Source organism: Anopheles funestus, chromosome 3RL (assembly GCF_943734845.2).
Source record: "Anopheles funestus chromosome 3RL, idAnoFuneDA-416_04, whole genome shotgun sequence".
Taxonomy (NCBI): domain Eukaryota; kingdom Metazoa; phylum Arthropoda; class Insecta; order Diptera; family Culicidae; genus Anopheles; species Anopheles funestus.
In genome coordinates, this window is record NC_064599.1 from 30,682,763 (window position 1) to 30,702,819 (window position 20,057).

Sequence of the window (20,057 nt, forward strand, 5' to 3'; positions counted from 1 at the left end):
AGTTGTGATACCAAGAATTTGAAGGGAGAAACGTATATCATAAATCATCGAGACAGATAAATGCCGTTATAGTTGTACCATCACATCTGATTGTAATTACACTACGCAACATCACATCAAACCACGTGTTAGATCCGTTAAGTACAATCTCGAACGACATGTAGTTGACACCGGTTGTGTTTAGTTGAGCATGATTTAATGTATTCCTGGCACATACCCATACCCACTGTGGCCTGTTGTATGATGTAGCAACATGCTCACGGTTGCAACTCTCAAACCTCAACAAACACCCCATTTAGTGGAAAACGTACTAAAATAACCAGATAAACAACAGTGGCTCCAGTCCGGTGAGTCCATAGTGTTTAGCATGGTGACCCCTACGGTCGGTGTGACATGAGTGACGAGAAATAAATTGCAATAGTCGACCATCGGCACGGCTGACACCGTGCAAGTGTCGCGAAGTCTTGACCACAACACGTTATGCTAAAGCGGAGTACTAATTGGAGTAGGGAAAGTGTAGATAGGCTCACAGCTGGAAGCCTTGTTTTGAGCGAGCCACCTCACCAACGGGTTCACCTGAAAGGGGTTAACCTGGTCTCTTACTACCCGCCAGTTGCATGTTCAGCCAACACGAAGCTGGAATTTGATGTTGCGGGAAGTTTGCAATCCTTTCCATCTAACTCGTCCATTGGGAACTTCCTATACACAGACACACACGAACGCGTTACCATGTTTCGTCAAGTGACAAGCCGTTGAAGCGTAACTCGACCCCCATTTTTGCGTCCACAAAACGACATCCCGACAACGGGGGACGATTTAATTTGATTAAGATTTATTTCGCGTATGACGTGCGAGACGAGTTTTTAGCATTTCCCGTGCGCGCGCGAAAAGAGAAACTATCCCGTGTCCCGGGGATGCGGTGCAGCATTGTATGGGTAAAAGTCTTTTGCCATCAAGCGGGGTAATTTGCAACCCACATGTGTCGGAAAATGGTGGCAATCGAGTGCAATTGCACAGGGTGTCTCCATGGGCTGGTTCATCCGGCCGGCCATCAACAGAGCAAGAACATGATCGATTTACTGCGTCTAGTAATGGGATTATGCGGGTCGACTGCCGGACGTGGAATGGGGACACCGAAGCCGTGGAATGCAAAATTACTGCCACACATAATCTGTTTTGTATTTTGTTAGTAATATGTTACATTTTCCCCACCATGAAAAACCTTCATTAAAGAGTGGTTGTGTGAAATTCTTAACGTAAAATAACAAACACGGAAACAACAAAACAGAAGATAATTTATTCCACGAAAACAAAAATGGATAATTTATACCAGCCAAAAAAAAGTTAAGTAATCAACGTGCCAGACCGAAAAAAACCATATCAATGTGGTACCAGTTTGTCTTCTAACGTCCAGTTCTTTTTTCCCTCGTCCACCATCTCTATCATGGAGGATCTGTTTTTCCGTTTTACTGTGGCCCATTTTTCACGGTTTTTTTTTTTGCTTTCTAATTTAACACACAAACATCCAACAAGAAGCAAAACAGCTTGCACTAAGAGGGAAATTTCTATTACCCCAAAACTAAAACAAAACCAAAAAAAAAAGATGGAAAAAGTGGGAGAAAGTAATTTGAAAGCTTTTCTCGCTCTACTTACTTTACGGTAAGTGAAGTTTACCAAAATAATCAATGTAATAAAATTATGAAAAGATGAGTAAGCACAGAAACACGCGAGGAACAAAACTCATCACCCAATCGACTGAAAGGCCAATGTCAATCCGATTAAATTGTCCGTTTATTTATTTTCACCAACCCACCCTGGCCGGTCGGGATGGCGAAAGTTTGTCCATCTTTTGTGTGTGTGTGTGTGTGCGTTTTTTCGGAAGTGAAAAAGAAAATATTTTACTCGCCAAGACATACGACGAGACGTGTGGGGTCATTTGTTTTCCATCGGTCATTAAGTTCCGCATTAACGCAGCGAACCGTTCAGTACGCGGAAGCTGAACCGTTTTTTGGGTTAATAAATTTGTCTGCCTGCGATAACACTTTGTATCGGAGATGGTACGTTGTATAGAAACATTACGATATTGTTCGAGAGTTTCAAATCAGTTTATCGATTCGGTGTTTGTGAGCCGGATGAAAACGGTTTTATTCATTGAGTTAGAATGTATTGATTGAAAGAGATACTTAATGAAGAAATGGTTAACCTATAATCAGTAATTAACTGTTTCTTGTACTCCTGGAGGATGGATTGCGATCATTGAATAAATTATTGAAATATAAATAAAGACAAAGGAAAGAAATTTGAGTGTTAAAATTGAACTCAAATATGAACCATTTAGACAAAACAGAAACAAATTTTATTAATATCAGGGAGTCAAATCAGGACATTCTGAGGCGTATGATTAAAGTGAATTAAAAACGAAAGGTTTTGGAAAAAAATAAAGCATAATATTTGATTGCAGATTGGTAGTAATAAAAAAGTAATTTAAATTTGTCAGCACATTCGTATCACATTACAGATAAGTGACCGGTTTTTGATTCGTTCGAGGTAATGGCAATGAATTTTAAAATGTCAAACCTTCTTATGTATCTTGCCGATAGCTGATAATGGTTGTTTACGATCGTTCATAATATTTTTAATGCTTTGCGGCTCCCTCTCTCAGAAGTATTGGGTTTTTATCAATAATTTGGGATTTTTTTTATATTAATACATTATTTCAGACCAATAATCCATAAAACTCACTGGCTTAATATGTTTTTTTGTTAATTGCTCTGAAGCGGATTATGTCTTTCTACGTTTTTGTTTCTATTTAACCTTCGACTATAATCTGGAATGCAACAGAAAGTAGCGTATGGATGCGTTTGAATTGATCCAGTTAACGAATGATATGTTGCGTCGTTAAATTTGTTTCGAAAACAATCCGTTTCGATTCAATATCGAACCATACCCGATGGAGGAGCTGATGGATAAGAAAATACGATCGAGGGTGGAGGAGTAAAAGGAACAATAAAACGTAAGCCGATTACCTATTAACCAACCGCGATCGGTTTTTTTTGGGGTTGTAATATTTTTGTATATCCTTCGGCATAACCTTGTTGGAGTAGCTGTAGGTAGCTTTACGAGGCGCCAGCTTGATACGGTTGCGCTCTCATACCTAATGAGAATGCACTTTGAAGCTCTGGAGAAGGCTACCGGAACGTCGTTGTTTGTTGTTTTAATTGCCACCGAAAAAAAAACATGCAAAAGTTGCACTTAATGTGCGGTTAGCCTTGATATTTGCACGTCTAGAGGAGGAACATTTCACGGTAACCTACTTATGTACACGCGATTCATCCATTCGACGACAATGGACACAATGGACAGCTTGGCGCATGTAAATATTGAATTAATTTTAAAACAGTTTGCCAGACAATGAAAGCAACTGTGTGATCAAATGGCATCAAGTAAGTTCTGTAAAAATATTTATTTTGCTTCAAAGATTGAACAGTAAATGCAACTCTAGTTAACATTTATTATAACTGGCGGCCATTTTGCGATGCATACAATAAAAATCTTGGCAAAAAAGAATAGGTCTCGTCCATTTATTTTTTGCAAAAAAAAAAAGAAAAATGGCATACCATTTCTACTGCCCAGTGTTATGTATTTTCTATCTCCATTCGTTCCTATTCTACTGCAGACCGCGACCGCGCCTTTCACACTTCATTCGCTATCCCGGGAATACACCAGGGAAGCGCCAAATTTGCATAATGCTCGTAATAAATTCTCTAGATTTTAGATTGAAATTTATGATTGGAAAGTTGCCGCAGGCTACGAATGACAGGGCCAGCTTTAACAGCTACAAACGCAACGCTGAGTTTTGCACCGAGATCCGCATATCATCAATAATGACCACTGAAAAGTGTGAAACAATGAAGAACGGACGGAACATGGGACGAAAGAAATTCATCCAATTCCGGCACGTACGGGTGGCTTTTTTTATAACGTTTCTATTTTCCGATCGATCCGATCTGCTGTCACTCTTCTGATGGAAGCTGGACGTCTAAAGTTACCAACGGGAGGGGGGCCCGAAGTTTTATCTATCGACTTAAGTAGGACGCAGGCCTAACAACGCCTATCGTGGGGCCAAGTGGAAGTCGTTCGATTTTTACGACGCCACAAAATCAATAAAAAAACAGTGTTGCTTGCTACTTTTGGTGTGGGCCCCTTCGACAGGGATTCGCTACGGTAGGATAATAAAAAAAAGCTACTCCCTCTAATGTTTTATTGCATGTCGTCGATAAGTCCGACCCGCGTAGACATTACTACTATGATATATGTAGTAGAAGCCCGCTGCTTAGTAGAATTGTTTACGACTTCGCAAGATGGCGGCCTAGACTATACATTACCTTTCTTTGCATATTCGATTGAAAATTATTGTTACAAATGTTGTGAAATGAAGCAGCCATATCCGATCTAACCTGTAGAACCGTACGATATGATCGATCTAATGGAATGTTAAGGTCACACAGCATGCAACACAAAAAGAATAAATTGTCCATTTCATAGAATAGTGTGTCACTAGTACTGAGTGGCAATTCGAACTGGTTACTTAATACGAGTCTTCTCACTCAGGACAGGAGTTAAAATGTAATGGATAGTCATTCCTTAATGTGTAGGCTATGCGACAAGTGTGTGCACCGACCGCGACCAATATGTTAAGGTGATAAATTGGGATTTAAGACGATTTGCATAAGTGGCCGCAAGATGCGTGGGAGTCCATGGAACGCCATAAAACCAATGCGAGTGAATACCGCTAAGGAATTCTTGGAAAACAAGCTCCATTGAGTTGCCATTCTTTCACAAATTAAGTACCATATGGTCGAAATGAGACATAAGATCCTTACGAAGGTTTGCACAGTTACTTAAATGTGAACGGCTCTCGGCATGAAAGGCGTGGGCCCATCTGTAATGGATCCGCTATTAAAGGGAGATTGCTACTAATTTTCGTGTCCACCCAGCTTAACTGCTATATTCGGAGCAAACAGTACTCCACTCTTGGAGTGGGTCGTTACGGGTACGAGAGTGTCTCGCACGTTTGGCGATTTCTCGACAGGTTGACTAAGCCGATCGATTTCCAACGCAACTGGTACGGTCCAATTTACCCGATACCCACCCCAGGAAACACGCTTTAACGGGTTCTCGTCAACGCAATTCCCCAGTAAGATGAAGCAGCGAAACTCCAACTCCATACCCACACACACACACACCTATCGCGAAACGTGTGCGAAATGTGGTCTACGATGTCGATCATGTCTGCGCGAGAGTCCCAATCGCGTTAGCACCTAACGATGGACGGATGAAGTCTTCACGTGTGGCGGAAAACCAACGTAGCCTCACAGCGATATTATTTGCATTCGACCCACATGTTGCGAAAAACAAAAAAAAGAAAAGGGGAAAAAAACGCTGTGGCATCTTAAAACCGGACCAAATCTAATGACATCTTGCTGAACGTGGCGGAAAGTAGTACGGGTGCTACAACTGCATCCTTTAGGTGGTGTTCAGACATTTGGGTTGCGAACGATGACCGCAAAATCTTGTTGCACTAGTGGCTCAGTAGGTGCGGTGGCCAGACATGGTATTTTTTTGTGTGGGAGTTTCATTCAATGTTTTAGCACTAGTGTCCACAGCATGAATGGAAATTGCAGTAAAAAGAGGTGGGCAATAAACCTACTCGTTTTCGATTTTCATCAATTATAGTGATTGGTTTCGTAAGAATTTCTGCCCACAAGGAACACGACACGAGCATGTTTTTCATTCATTCTGCTAAATCACGATATCACCTTTGAAGTCTGAAGTTTAATGACACAAGAAAAGCTTTAGAGTAGCTTTGAAAAGTGTAAAAATAAATTCCTAATTAATGGAAAATCTCTTTTTAAAATATCTCCAAAAGTGTAGAGACAGATCAACATTAGGATCTTTAGTACAACTAGTTTAATTTTTAGCAATTTAGTACAAGTGCACTTCCTGTCTTCCTTGAGATGCTGTGCCAATTGTAACCAATTAATCGATGACTCTCAAGATGTTTATCATTGAACTGGCCACACGGACTCGAAGTGCATAAATCCAGCCACTTTCGCGCCTCCGTTCGATGAAGCGTGTTTCAATTCTCGCACCAAGCCATAACTGCCTGTGCAGCAAGTTCTTCATATTTCTTCATTGACCTGCACCATTCTACTGATCGTTTTGCAACTGCAGCACATTTGCATCGTGCAGGGTGTGTGATTTTAACTGGAGCGAGAAATGCATCGTTAACCATCGTCAATCAATTCCAGTAGCGCTGCAAGGATCGTAATAACGTTTTAATAGGGTTGAAACTGAAGCTGTAAGTACGCAAACCAGGACAGCTTGCACTCGCCCCCCTTTTGAATGTTGGAAAACTTGTCCCGTTTTTTTACTCATTCCCCTTAACTTCATCCATTGCAGATATTAATATTAATGGTAGCTGTTTGGTAATTACAGTAGCATAAAATCATACATAAACCGGTGGCAATTTGTACCGAGATTGTTGTCTGTTCCGAAGCACACGAACAACCAAAACCGCGCAAGGTGTTGCCGACGGAAATTAACGTTCAATCTGGCGGATGGGATCCAACGGATGTGAAATGGCCATCGTTTCTGAACGGAAAGCATCTTTACCGAATCTTAACATTTGCCGTCCAGAATCACAAACTGCCACACCCAGCATCCAGCTCGGTTCGCACACGGTGGTGGTGTGGGCTAATTGTATGATTGTGCAGATTGTCCAAAAATTTATGAAAATTCTTCGTGCTCTCCAGGAAAACAGGAAACAGAAGCTGAATACGCAAACAACCAAACAGGCAACCGCTGAGTGGTTATTACAAGTCTTGGGCGTTACTTTCATTTCAAGAAATGTTTCGAAGCTCCCGAGGGAATGTCGCTCTAGCCTGGGCATACCAGATCATGAGCCGGATGTGTAAGGGGGGATAGGATGGAAAACATTTTGGTCGCCCGTAAAACACTAGCACCACGACCGGATGGAGATAATTAAAATCCTGCCAACCAGAAAAATGGCGCAAATTTGGCACCCGTGCTTTGATGGTCTTGCCGAAAATGTGCAGGCACGAGCGATCAGGGACGATAAAGGACAATGTGGCGGGTGTTTGCGGGTTATTACGTTCGTTCGGAATGGATTTATGTGCGTTACGAGACTTAAATCATTACGAACTTTGCAGTACCGGCTTGGTTTACCTTTTTTATTTGGTGGGTTTTGACTTTTCGAAGATATGCTGCTTTAATGGCACAAACCGAAACTGCTGGAGGGAGAGTTTAAATAATTAATGAAAAGCAATTTGAATTATTTGCGTTGTTACAAACTTTGCCAAGAGCTAATTTATCTACCGTTGGCTTACTGGAACGAAGGGTGCAAAGATGGGTTTATAGCTGCAGTTTGATTAATTAGTGAGTGATTTCTTGTTATTAAACATAAATAAAACTACGAACCGTAATCGATGGATCAATCTATCTTTTAATTTTAAGAAACATCGCATAAATCGATTGTTGGGACGGTTTGAAGAAGCATTATATTGAGCATAATTGGTAATAAAAAAAACTGGTAAATGTTTCCTACTACAATGAAACTAAAAAAAATATGAAAATAAGAGCAATACATAAATAAATATAAATACTAAAACAAAAACAAAAAAACTACACAAAAGGTTTATCGGTAAATAGTGCTTAGATTGGAAAATATAAATTCCAACACGAAATATTCACATTCCACGTTCCAGTAGTGCCATCAGAGATAAATTCCACTTTCCCGCCTAACTTTCACACTGTCCTACGGTCTGGTTGACAATTGTTTACCATCAAACACCAAACGCGACATCCGCGAGCAGACAAAAACAGCAACCAACCATCCAAAACAGTCGCGAAAAAATGTACAAACAGTAGCATTTCCCATGTACGCCTGAACCGGACAACTTCCGCAGGCTTTATCGGGTGTGCAACGGGGGGGGGAGATACAAGAAATGTGGCCACAGATTGTGGACTATTTGTAACACGTTCCGAGTGCTTAGACATACCATACGAAGCTGTTAGATGAAGGCCACGTGACCTGGTGGGAAGTGTTGCAAAGTAAGGGGGAAAAAACAAAGCGTGAAAAACGTGCCTTTTTTATGAAGCTTTCCAACAAATGTAGCAAATCGCGAAAAAGGGGTGTTGGGTTACGCCACCACAAAACCGATAAGCTCCCGTTAGGGAAATATCCGAGCAAATCACTAGCTAATACTACGCAAGCAGAGCAAACAAAGAGATGCTTTTGTGAAGAAAACTCGCCTTTTAAAGCAGACATGTTCAAGGGCTTTAAGACTGAACGCCACAAGCAAAACAATCTGGAATGTAAAGCCTCCAACTTTGCACAAATGGAAGCGAGTAAAGCTCCCCAATCAGATTCTGCTATGTGTTTGTAATCCAATTTTCTTCCACACCTTTGGCACGCTGGTGTATTGTATTCCTTCTCATCCTGAACGCTCCATTTACCTGCCATGGAGCTTACGAAAAACATACCTTTCCATTTTGCCTAACTTTCAGGCGCAAATATGTACTAAGAAAAAAAAGGATACGAAACAGCCTCGTTCCCTACGACCGGGTGGAACGCAAGACTCCAAATGACAAATGCGTCCATGAAGGTGCGTATGCGCCAATGGGAAGATTAAATATTTCGTTTACTTACGATCATTTCCATGTCCTGCCGTGCTGCTGTTGCGTATACACTGCGCAGAAAGAATGGATCCTTCTGCTCCCGGCAGCGCCATCTCGCGGGAAACAAATGAGATACCGGAATGGAGGTAAACCGTAGTAAACAACGCAAAAACAACTTCCAATGATTGGCGGAAAGCGGAAGTGTTCGGTGGCGACCAGCGGAAATGATAAATCTCTGCCACCACATTCCTTACACATTTGCGATTCTACCCTTCGACGCGAAGCGGAAAAGGCGTGAAAATGGTTCATTCCCCAAACGAAACCTGGAGCTTAACTTCCGGAGTGGGAAAAAGCGTCCAACCAAAGATAAAAACGGGGGAGCACACACACAATGAACAGCGGCAAAAAGAATGCTAAATTAAGGCCATCAAACAAACATCCCGTTGCAACCGTGTACCACACCCTTACGAACACCTTGATACGGTGGGCATAACTCTCGGGCAGAGAAACAGAAAACATGGGTCGCTTTCTTGCTTGGTCCTGGATACGGAAGTGCTATTGTTAGGAGCGGTTCCCATCGTCCGCGTTTCGTATCGCCTGCTGAATTCTTTATTAAATGAGTTCAATCTAAGGAAATGATTACTTTGGCCTTAGTGAAACCGGATAGACTGGTGTTTGTGTTAGCAATCCACCCAAAAGAGACCAAAAGGTTGGATAAACCCGTTAAACGGTCAAGGAAGGGAGCCGGGGGTTGGTTTATTTTGGTAAGATATCAGTACTTTAAGCAAAAGGATTGAACATCAGGACGGTTTATTTAAAGCTAATACATCAAACGATATGAACGTTTATGAAATAATACCAAGAATAGGAGCTTTATTTGACGTAATTTAATGTAAAATAATAGAAGTTATATCTATTCAAACTTATTTATAAATGTATTATAAACTTAGTAAAGAAATATTCTAATGCGATTTTGAATATAACTGAAATTTCTTCAGGATAAGAATGAAAGTCCATTTTCTTAAAGGTTTTACCAGAAAAGTGGAAGGATAAAACCCTCACTAACAACAGAATGCAATGGAAAGTCACGTTTCTCTCATCTTACTGTACCGTAACGCTCCCATTGATCCTGTCCAAAAGTCTTTACGACCTTCTATTGGTTTCGATTTTACGACAAAATGAAAATGCACGATGTGTACCAAATGATCCCTGGAATATTTGAACCGGGTTGGGAGAATTTCGGGAATTCGGCTAACGGGATACAACGGGATTGAGGAAAAAGGCCATATAACGAGCAAATGGCTCTAGAATGGTGATAGCGTCGACGCGTGTTAGAACAAAACGTTTCACATCTGCCCTTTTTTTCTTGCTTTGTTTCTACGGCATATCTTTCGCAAGCTTTATGTCCGCACATAAAATGTCCGATCATTACAATGTGCTCCAGAGTGTGTGTAGCATTGCGGTTTGGACGAAATATGACAGCTGTCACTGAGCGCTTGCGACGGACATGAGGGTTGTCCACTTAGCACTACTATCAGCTTCGTCATGATTGGACAAAGTTTTATTTTTGCCAGAATGCAAACGCTTGCTGCAGATACAACGGGGATTCTAGCTAATTCCTTGACCCTGGTGACACTTTCAACGATGGTTCAAACCCATCAACCGAAGGGACAAGATATGATTTCGGGAACAAATTTACGAGACTTTTAAAACCGATAACAATTCGTCCCCTAGTGACAGTTGGAACAGCTGGACAGTTGGAAATATATCTTAAGGAATATAAAGGAGAGTTGGAGAGGAGGAAGGACGCATATGGACGAAAAACTTTGACCAGAATGCGTGCTTCAGACAATGCAATAAATCTTTATTTTCGATCCGACCTACGACACCCGGTTCTTAAGAAAAGAAGGGCATGACTGCAGCTACCGCATGGAAGGCACCAGAAAAAAACCTTTCGACGCCAGTATAACTGTACTGCAAAAGGGGCTGTACGCCTTCCGGACAATTTAGTTGTATGGTACGAGTCAACAACAGTTCAGGATGTTGGGAATAGTGCAAGAACTTTGAAGCAAGAGAATCACTAAAATGTAGGCTAAGTTTAACAAAGATTCCCCCTAATGGACAGTTCCCCGTTGTGTTCCACTTTAGCATCGAAATGTTTTGCAACCTCTTGTCCCGAATTCTACGCAATGCGCCATCGGAATCCGTTGCATCAGGACTATGTAATCCGAACTCCGTAAAGAAGAGATCCAAAAAAGGGCAAAACAATACGTAACAATAGCGCAACTCTTGAAGCGAATCCTTAAAAGAAAAATGGCTGTTAGAAATGTATGCCGTCGTTTCAGGTACTGGCATAACTCTCATTGTTCCTGCAGCCTGACTTCTTCCATTACTGTCAGCGGGTACTGTTTGCCGTGTCTTTATTTATTTTCTTTTTTTTTGGTTCCAGCCTCTTGGAGTCACCTGGAACTGGTGGTACACATAAAAGTAAGGGAAAGAAAAAGTTATAACGAGGCTAGCAAAATCGGTCACCTGGTTTGCAATCTTGAACGATTGCGTGGTAAATAAACAAGCGGCCAAACTTCTTGACCCATCAGAGAGACAAAGCGCATGAGAAGATAGCCCAACCGAACAGAGCCTAAAGGGCAGTTGTGTTGGGCTTTGTTGTTGAAGTACATACTCTTCAACCTTCATCGGTGTTGATTTTTTTTCTTCTCTTGGTTTTGTTTTATCTTTCTCCCTGGTGCCCTCTGACCAGGTTCTTCACCGGGGTCGTCGAATTCTTGCTTGTCGCCTGTTTGAAAGTGAAAGTTTTACCGCCATCCCTCGTCGGAACACGTGTACACGGGCTGTGTTGGGTTACTTTCCCGGTAGAACCTTTCACCGTACTAGCGCAATGAGGCCGAGGACGCGGCTGTGCTGTTGGTGTGGCTGTTTACAACCCGTTAATGTACACCATCGGTAGGAACTTTTTGCAAATGTCTCTTTGCGCATTCTTTGTCAAGCTGCTGTTGTTGTTTGCGTTGTTGTCCTCTGACGGCAGCAGCTGCTACCGTAGAGGAACAAATATTGTAACAAAAAAAATGCCATTTTAACACCTACAATCGGTGGTGCCTTACACAGGCTGTCCCGAAACGGAAACTTTATCTTTTCTGTGTGCCCTTCAACCGTCCTTGACGATGGAAGCCTCACGTTGGAAACCATTGTTCGGTTCCGGTTCGGTGTTCCGGCGGAAGCTGTTCGTGGTCTGATTTATGCTTATTGATTTCCGCTCTTCTCAACTTCTTCGACCACACACACCAAGGACGCGGCAAAAGCAATTGCAAAGAAAGGGGAACGTCATTCTATGATGATTGAGAATTGAGAATGATCGTGATAAAACTCCTCCCGTACACGTCCAGGGCTACGAATCCAATTTCGTTTGCGGGGGTTCGATTTTTTGGGTCTTCTACTTTTTCTAGGAGGGAACTGTTTAAAAGCAACTGAAGTTAATTTTGGCAGCATCATTCCTACCCACCTTTCCCAGATGAGGAGACGATAAATTGTTGAAAAAAGCACGCCTGATTTGTGTGACTTCTTTTTCAACGCCAAAGTGCTTTGAGGCTGTAAAGATGCGAAGACTATAAAGTTTCCTTTCCATTCGGCAATGGGAAAGAAGTGAACAAATTGTTGTGAGTAAGATATGGGTGAAGTTTTTCAAAAGTACAAAAAACTTTCTACATAAACCACTCACTGATAGAGCTTAAATTATGCGCTACTGTTTACGCAAAACCTTGCGGGAAATTTTGCGAAGACAAGCCAATACGGCACATTAGTCAATGGTTCGCTTTCGGTGTATCCGGACAGTATTATAAACATTACATTGAATCTTATTTTTACGCCCAGTTTTATGGGTAAAGTTATAAACAAGATTTTTGTTTTGCTTCTGCAGCCATTACCCGATTTGAGCATTTTTATGATTGTGATGAGAACATAAAAAATCGTTTAAATATCTAATTTCTATTCAAATGTGATCTTGCTCCGCACTGAGAACTCCCATGTCACCGTCAAACAATTTAATTTACAAGATCTTCCTGACAGTTTTGTTACGTGGACGTGATTAGGTCCTTTATTTTTCCCGGCTGGTTCCCGGCCCTCTTACGCTGACCAACATGGGCACACATTTGTCCATCCGCAGTACAGATTGTGGTTGTGACGGGTAGATTAACTTCAAACCACGAACTAAGGATTAAGATTGTTATCGTTGGCTTACGTTGACAACGACAGCTGGTCAGATTTAGAGAAAAACACACACACACGAATGATATGACTACAAATGGGACACAATAGTGGTTACGGAGCATCCAGTTTAAGCAGTTCAAATCGTTCGAGATAGAAGTTCAAGAATTGGGATCTGTGACGTGGAAAATCCTTTCAAATCACTTAAGTCCTAATTACTGCGACAAATCCTAATGCGCTTTGCATCTCTACTTTCCTATGTGGACCCCACCCAAAAGGGAGTTCCCATATCATGATACAACATCGATTGGAGTTCCTCTGTTTGTCGTTCCCAAAAAAAACTTACCTTGTTGGGCATGACGTGCCAGGATCGCCGTTTTCCCTGCCGCTGACTCCCAGCACTGGTGCTGCTACACAGTGACGTATTTTCGTAGATTTCGCTCGGTATCGGACTGTTCAGATTGGTGGTAGAATCGATCGTTGGACACGGCGATGAGGCCGGTGACAGTGTGAAGCAACCCGAGTCATGTGATTGAATAATTTTTAATCTGTTGCCCGGACAGATACCCTGCAAATAATGAAAGAAAGGAAGAGCATTAGTTTGTTGCAACCAAAATCCAAAAGGGAGTAAGTTTTTAGGAAGGAAAATAATTAAAATGAACCAAAGAGCAAACATTCACCTAAGCGACGATACCATTTAATCCGCTAGAAAACACGAAGTGCAGTGCAAAACAAATAAGCTCGCATCGTTCTGGTGTGCTACGCCGTAGGACAATATTTGCGCAGCGAAGAAGCAAACCAAAAAAAAATGTGTTGCGATACGAATAGAAAATCCATTTCGGTATAATCAGATAAACCTTTGCAGAGCAAAATCCCTCTGCTGTTAGTCTATCCTATACGTGTATACCTTTCTCGATATTTGCTTTGCTAAGCAAAATCGCAAAATAGTACAACAGTAAAAACGAGATGCATTTTCGTTGTTGGTTTGCAGGGATGTGTGTGCGCGTAGTATAACTTTCAGGCGTACCACCACCACCATGTTACCGCTGGCTATTTTAGGAGTTCAAATACGCGAGGAGTTTTCAGTTTGGAAAAGCTCTTTACCATAAATGGAAAAAACAGGATAGGAGGGCGGAAAAAACAATCAATCGTCATGTAATCCCGGCCAGAGCTCAACTGTTGGCAGTGTGATTTAAACCGACATGGTCGCTAAACTCGAATCGATACGTAACGGAAGTGGATTGAAGTTTGAGCCACAGGAACAGCCAAACAAGAAAGGGATAAAACAAAGGAACTAACCCAACAATCAAAACGGAACCGAAACGGTTTGCATTCGTACACAAACACTCCTCCTTCGAGCAGAAAACCATTGTCACTGGTCATCGTCATTTCTGGCGTAGATGGAAAACGCTGGAGCAAGGAATTTTTGGTACACGAGCTATCGAAAGTTTCCACATGTAATGGTACACACGCATAGACCAAGAAAAAAAAAGTTAGATTGTTTTTTGTTGCCCCTTCCGTGATGAGTTTTTCGTGGTTGAAAAACTACGCTAAAAAGGGGGAAAACAAAATCTTGATAGCTTTTTCCGATTTTCTCCAAGAATTGGCAGACTGTCCTGTTGTTTTTTTTTGCTGTGCAGAGGCGTTTGCTAAAACAACTCAGTCCGGATATTGTTCCATCCGGTTGATAAAGGGGGAAAAAAAGACAGGAAAATCGAGAGTTTCCGGAAAGCGAGAGTTGGTTAGCGTGATCTATTCTCCATCGGGAAAATGGAATCAAACCGAGACCTGTACTGCTACGTCGATGGTTGGGGGTTATTGTTTTCCACTTTGAGTGGCATTGTTAGCTTTTTTTTTGTGTGTGCCATTTTTTCCTTCCCTTTCAACTTTCATCCATCCTGGGGTGAACCTATAGGTGTAATCAATGTCATTGAAGGCGACACGGCGAGCTTGATTGTCTTTTTTGTGTGGTGAGAAGGATTTTTCTAAGGATACTTTTTTCTTACACATCCATCAATATGGCGGAGATGTTGAATTGTACTTAGTGAGAAGGGAAAACTTGAGACATTCCAGTACACTTCAGGTGTAGCTTTAAGCACACAAGGAAAGCTTGGCGTTTTGCATCATAAGTATAATTTTTATAGTAAATTTTGTGGATAAATATAAGGGATATATTGGTTTTCTACATGAAACTCCTCTCGCATAAACAAAATAATTTCTTCTTTTTTGAATAACATTTTATATATAATAAAAACCCCTAAAAACCCACACGTATTTAAAACATACGAGTTCGGAAAAGAATAATATGTTTTCCCATTTTCCCAAAGCTGCTCAATTTGTGCAAAACGTATGCAAAAGGCATAACATAAGTAACATCACAGAAATAAACAACACTCCTTGTAAATTGATTCTTACCGCCCGATACTTTCCCAGGTCTTTCTAGCGAAAGGCGTTAGGCATATAAGGCGCTGTGATATGTACGAAGGCAAACTTTCAGAATTGAGTTTACATGTTGCTTACGCTTGTTACACGGTAGCTTAGTGATATAAGTTTTCACCCAAAAAAAGGGCAAAAAGTAAATTTGCAAAAAAAAAAGTTGATTGAAACAGGAGGAGTAAATAAAAGCCCAAAACCACCTTACTCTACAACTTTACAATGTATAGCCAAACGAAAATTGAATTCAGTTGTGTTTTGTTAAAAAAAGTGAAGGATTTTTTATCATTTATCAGCAAACCATTACAGGGCTGTCAATTTCTTTTTTACTATACGTATGGAAGCTTTTGCCGTTTATTTCATCAGCATCCAATTCTCCAATGAATTTGATATTAAATTTCAAATCAATCAAATTTCGTTACAAAAGTTTCTGTCGACAGCACCGTTCTACAGAAATGCAAAGTAAATCAATCTCTTTATCTTTATCTTTATCTTTATCTTTATCTTTATCTAAAAAAACTTTGATTGACTTGAGCAATACCCCGATTGAAAGATGAATAGCTTTGTGGGTATTATGTTTAGTAATTTTCACCAATTCACTCACACCAAATCAAACGTTTGCTTCGTAACATTTGCAAATAAAAACGAACTACAATCCTCACCAATGGCGACATGAACGGAAGAAAGTGTAATTTTCTTTTCTTCAAATACATGTTTCATTTATTCAGCTTTATTACACGCTAGCATCCACCCTCGACCGTGAAGACGAACAATTGACTTACAATTTAGCCCAAACCGCGCGTTGAAAGCGGGAGGATGTGGAAGTAGAATTATCTAGTGGAACATAAACAACCCCAAAACTGACTGTGGTTCTGTGGCTAAGTAAATGTAAGGAAAAAAGAAACCGATGAAAGAAACGCCACACAACACATATATGAATACAAATGTGTTCGCTTGATAGCGATGCTGAAGTAATCACAAGGGAAAAACAGGGAACAAGGAAACATGTTCATCGTTCGCGTTCTACACCACAAAAAAGGATCCTTTTTTTTTGCTCCTTCAACGATTCGCGATAGAAAATTTTGTGGTTGAACAGTATTTCCTTCCGGTGTGAATATGTACACAGGCAAACCACATCCAACAATCTTTCCAGATCGACAAGATCGTCTTTCAAAAAAAAAAAAAAATAGGTGGAAAGAAGAACAGAATCTTCTTGGTGGAATACAAATTTTGTGGTACCTTTGGAATTCGTTAGCGTCAAAAAAAAAAGTTCGACAGGGGATTCCGACGGACTGATAACAGTGCGCCAGGATCTTTATAGTCGAGATATAGTTTATAGACGAGATATAGTCTCGCTCGCATGAACCTTCTTTCCATTTTCTGGCACATCCTTCGTCCGAAGATTGAATCCTCACGCCACGGGAGTTTATGTATTAGGTAAGAAATGGTTCCCAACTAATAGTAACGGGATGTAACATTTACACATCATCTAATATTTGTCTCTCTTTTCGATTTCTTTAGTTTCTCTCCAATGATGGATGGTGTGAGAATTCCCAAGGTTCGCTGGTCTTTCCGATCTCAAAAGCAAAAAGGCCAGCAAGATAAGAATTGGAAATAAATCCAACGAAAAATGAAGGAGGAATATGACACTCCCTGAGGTTGCAACGACGTCAGGTAGAACGCTGGCAAGGTAATAAGAGGCTAGCTGGATGAGCATCAACAAACCCGAAAAACAATCAACACAATTTGTTTGCTGACTGACTGACTGACTGCCTCTCCAGACCTTTACCTTCTGGAACGCTGAGTATACCATATTCGACCATATTGTCGAACCATATTGTTCTAATCTTCCCTCCTTACATTGTTGGCATTTTTGCTGCACAGCAGACAGGAAAAAGATGCGGGTATTGGTTAGGATCAAATATTTGGCAGGAAAAAATTCCAGCAGGGGACTTTTGAAACAGACCAGGGAGAAAGAAGTCAATCGCAAAAGCATTTCACTGCAAAGGATGTACTTCGTTTTTGCACATTAAACTTCAATTCCGAAACACTGTTTCGAGGACACTGACGCTTGAGTGCTGGTAGTAATGATGCTGGCAAGGGATGGTACAGAAACATCCGAAACAAAGCACAACTCATGAGATCGAAGTAGATACACGAGTAGAACGATGACAGCGATTAATAGTCAATAGAATCACCATACAGATGGTATTGGCCATTAGACAAGAGGAATCTGAAACGGCAGCTGTCTTGTGGCGAAGAATGGTGCCGTGACGAGTATGTCTGATCAGAAAATGAAACGATCAAATGGACGTGATCTAATTGCTTAAATAATAAACAAAAAAAAAAATGTTTTAAAAGGGGGGGTTAGCGTTTCTTGTTTTTTCGGCACTTTTTTGTTAAGTAAAATGCTTATATTTTATAATAATTTGAAAATTATAAATCAATGAATCATTCAATGAATTCTTTGAAATTATAAATCAATGTTCGTTTTGTTTTGTAAAATAGATTAATTTAATAATAATTGTGAAATAAAAAAGGATAAAATGGAATATAAAAGTCACAATATAATAATGTCTTTTTCCTCAAAAAAAAGCCCGGTTTCAGCCACCCACTGTGTGAAAAAATAATAAAAAGGAAGTTAGCAAAAGGCTAAGAACAATAACAAAAGCAATTATCGTAAAAATCGAACCGGGTGGCCAACCTCGATGCTACCCAAATTGCACGTTTAATGGATTTATGAAGCACCCAAAATGTAAACCACTTTGGGTATTATTGCATTTTAAGCATTTTCTGTCGGGATTTTCTTTTTCTTTTTTTACACCTGGTCTGTGTAAACTTCAACAAATGCATTGCTCTTTGTTGCAATTGTGCAAAAGTGGTCCCTTTTTTTGTTGTGCAGCAACAAATGCAGTTTTGAAATTGAAATGATTCCCTGACAACGAATTAAATAAAAAAGGAAAAAGAATCTTATTATTATTTTGGGCTTTGTTTCTACCTTTCCGCCCGGGAATGGGTGTAAAAAATTAAATTGGTGGGATTAATTCGTTTCACTAAGAGCATACGCATGTTTCCACTCATACTTACCATGTTCGGTTGGCCGTAAGTTCTGCCCCGAAAAATGCACCATTCATTATAGGAATGTTTTCGGTTGTGTTCAATGCAGTGAAATTTTTTGCTTTTGTTTTCCTTTGTATGGGGATAATGCTTGAGGTGGAACATGCTTTTAAATCGATTCTCCCTACCCGAGAGGGCATACCGTATCGCGATGAAGCTTGATTAATTTTATTTGACATTCATTCGCTACACTCACGCGACAAATGAGCAGGAAGAAATTGGAAAGGGTAAGATTAATCCCTCAGGGAACGAAAACAAAAATAGGCTAACGGCTGCTGGTGAACATTATTTACAGCATCGAACTCAAAAAAGCACGGAAAATGTAACAAAAAACATTTTAAACGTTGTTGTCGCCGTGGTGGATTCGACACAGCCCAAAAAATTAAATGCGAAGTATTAAGCGTTAGGAAATATTGTCCATCCATAAAAATAATTGCAAAACACTAAAAGACCAGCTGGAGGTACACTTTCCCACAGCCAGTGGAACATAATATATTGTAATTTCTTAACTGAATTATTGCGCGTTTTGCAGTATTTACAGCACTATCTCTTCCGGCGGTACAATTCACAGTTGTCATTGGACAATGGGAAGTTTCATTTCGTTGCCTTTGGGGCAGAATAAATTATTCATGCTGCACTCATACACTTGCAGTGACACACATACACAGTCAGTAGAGAAACTTGCCACAACTGGCTTGAGTAATTATTGCACCATGTCTGTGAGTGCAACTCCATTTTTTTTAGTTTGGTCAATTTCCGAAAGTGCACTTCAACTCTGTTGCTCGATGAAACTTTTTTCGGGTTTTGATAAAAGTGTAAAGTGGTAATTTACATCCTGTTAGGACATTTACAGTTGAAAGCATTGACATCGGACAGATTGCGTACGAAGAGTATTCATCTATTGAAGTAAATAAACAGTTAAGCAACGAACCCTTGCTCTAAGAGGAAGAAATCTAAATAAGTTTTCAGTTCACATTTGAATGTAAGAAGCTCGTAAATTTGTAGTCATTATAATTACAATTATCTTCACAAAAGTTAGAACCTTGCTCCTTCCACTAATGAACACCTTTCAAGAGAAAGTACTGGGAAATGGTGGCTTAATGCAGTTATTTCACTTTTTATTCCTTGATTTTCTTTACAATCTCCTTGCACAAGAAGAGGCTTTTAAGATAATATCGAGTTTCGTATTGAGGTTAATACCGTCGAAAAATTTGTTCCTCACCCTAACGATCATGCCTTTTCCCTTTTGTCGACCAGCAAACGATGATGAATTGATTCCACCAAACAATACTTTTAATGTTTATTGATATTCTTCCATCAAAAAATGCTTTCCCTATTCCATGTCATTTCTCTTTTATGCACCTTAATATCATACGAAGGGTTTAAATTAAAAGACGCTTCTTTTGCTTCATATAAAAACTTTAATCAATCCATCAATCCACCATCACATTACCACGTGAATCGTGGATGCAGAATGGGGTTAATCCTCAACATAAAATGCAGCAGGTGTTTCGTCCGTGTCGTGAAGCGAAGAAGGGCGGCTACCCGGTTTAATCAACACAGCCATTTAACTTCCCCAACAAACGACA

The 20,057-nt window shown here is 40.4% G+C and overlaps 1 protein-coding gene across 2 annotated transcripts in view; it reads right to left on the reverse strand.

The window, feature by feature from the left end:
- The window catches only part of LOC125767875 (breast cancer anti-estrogen resistance protein 1), a 116,514-nt gene that overhangs the window by 21,047 nt on the left and 75,410 nt on the right, over positions 1–20,057 (reverse strand). For both annotated transcript variants that reach the window (XM_049434828.1, XM_049434830.1), the window contains exon 3: positions 13,265–13,486. In XM_049434828.1, the coding sequence (XP_049290785.1) occupies positions 13,265–13,486 (222 nt within the window). The remainder of the gene's footprint in view (positions 1–13,264; positions 13,487–20,057) is intronic.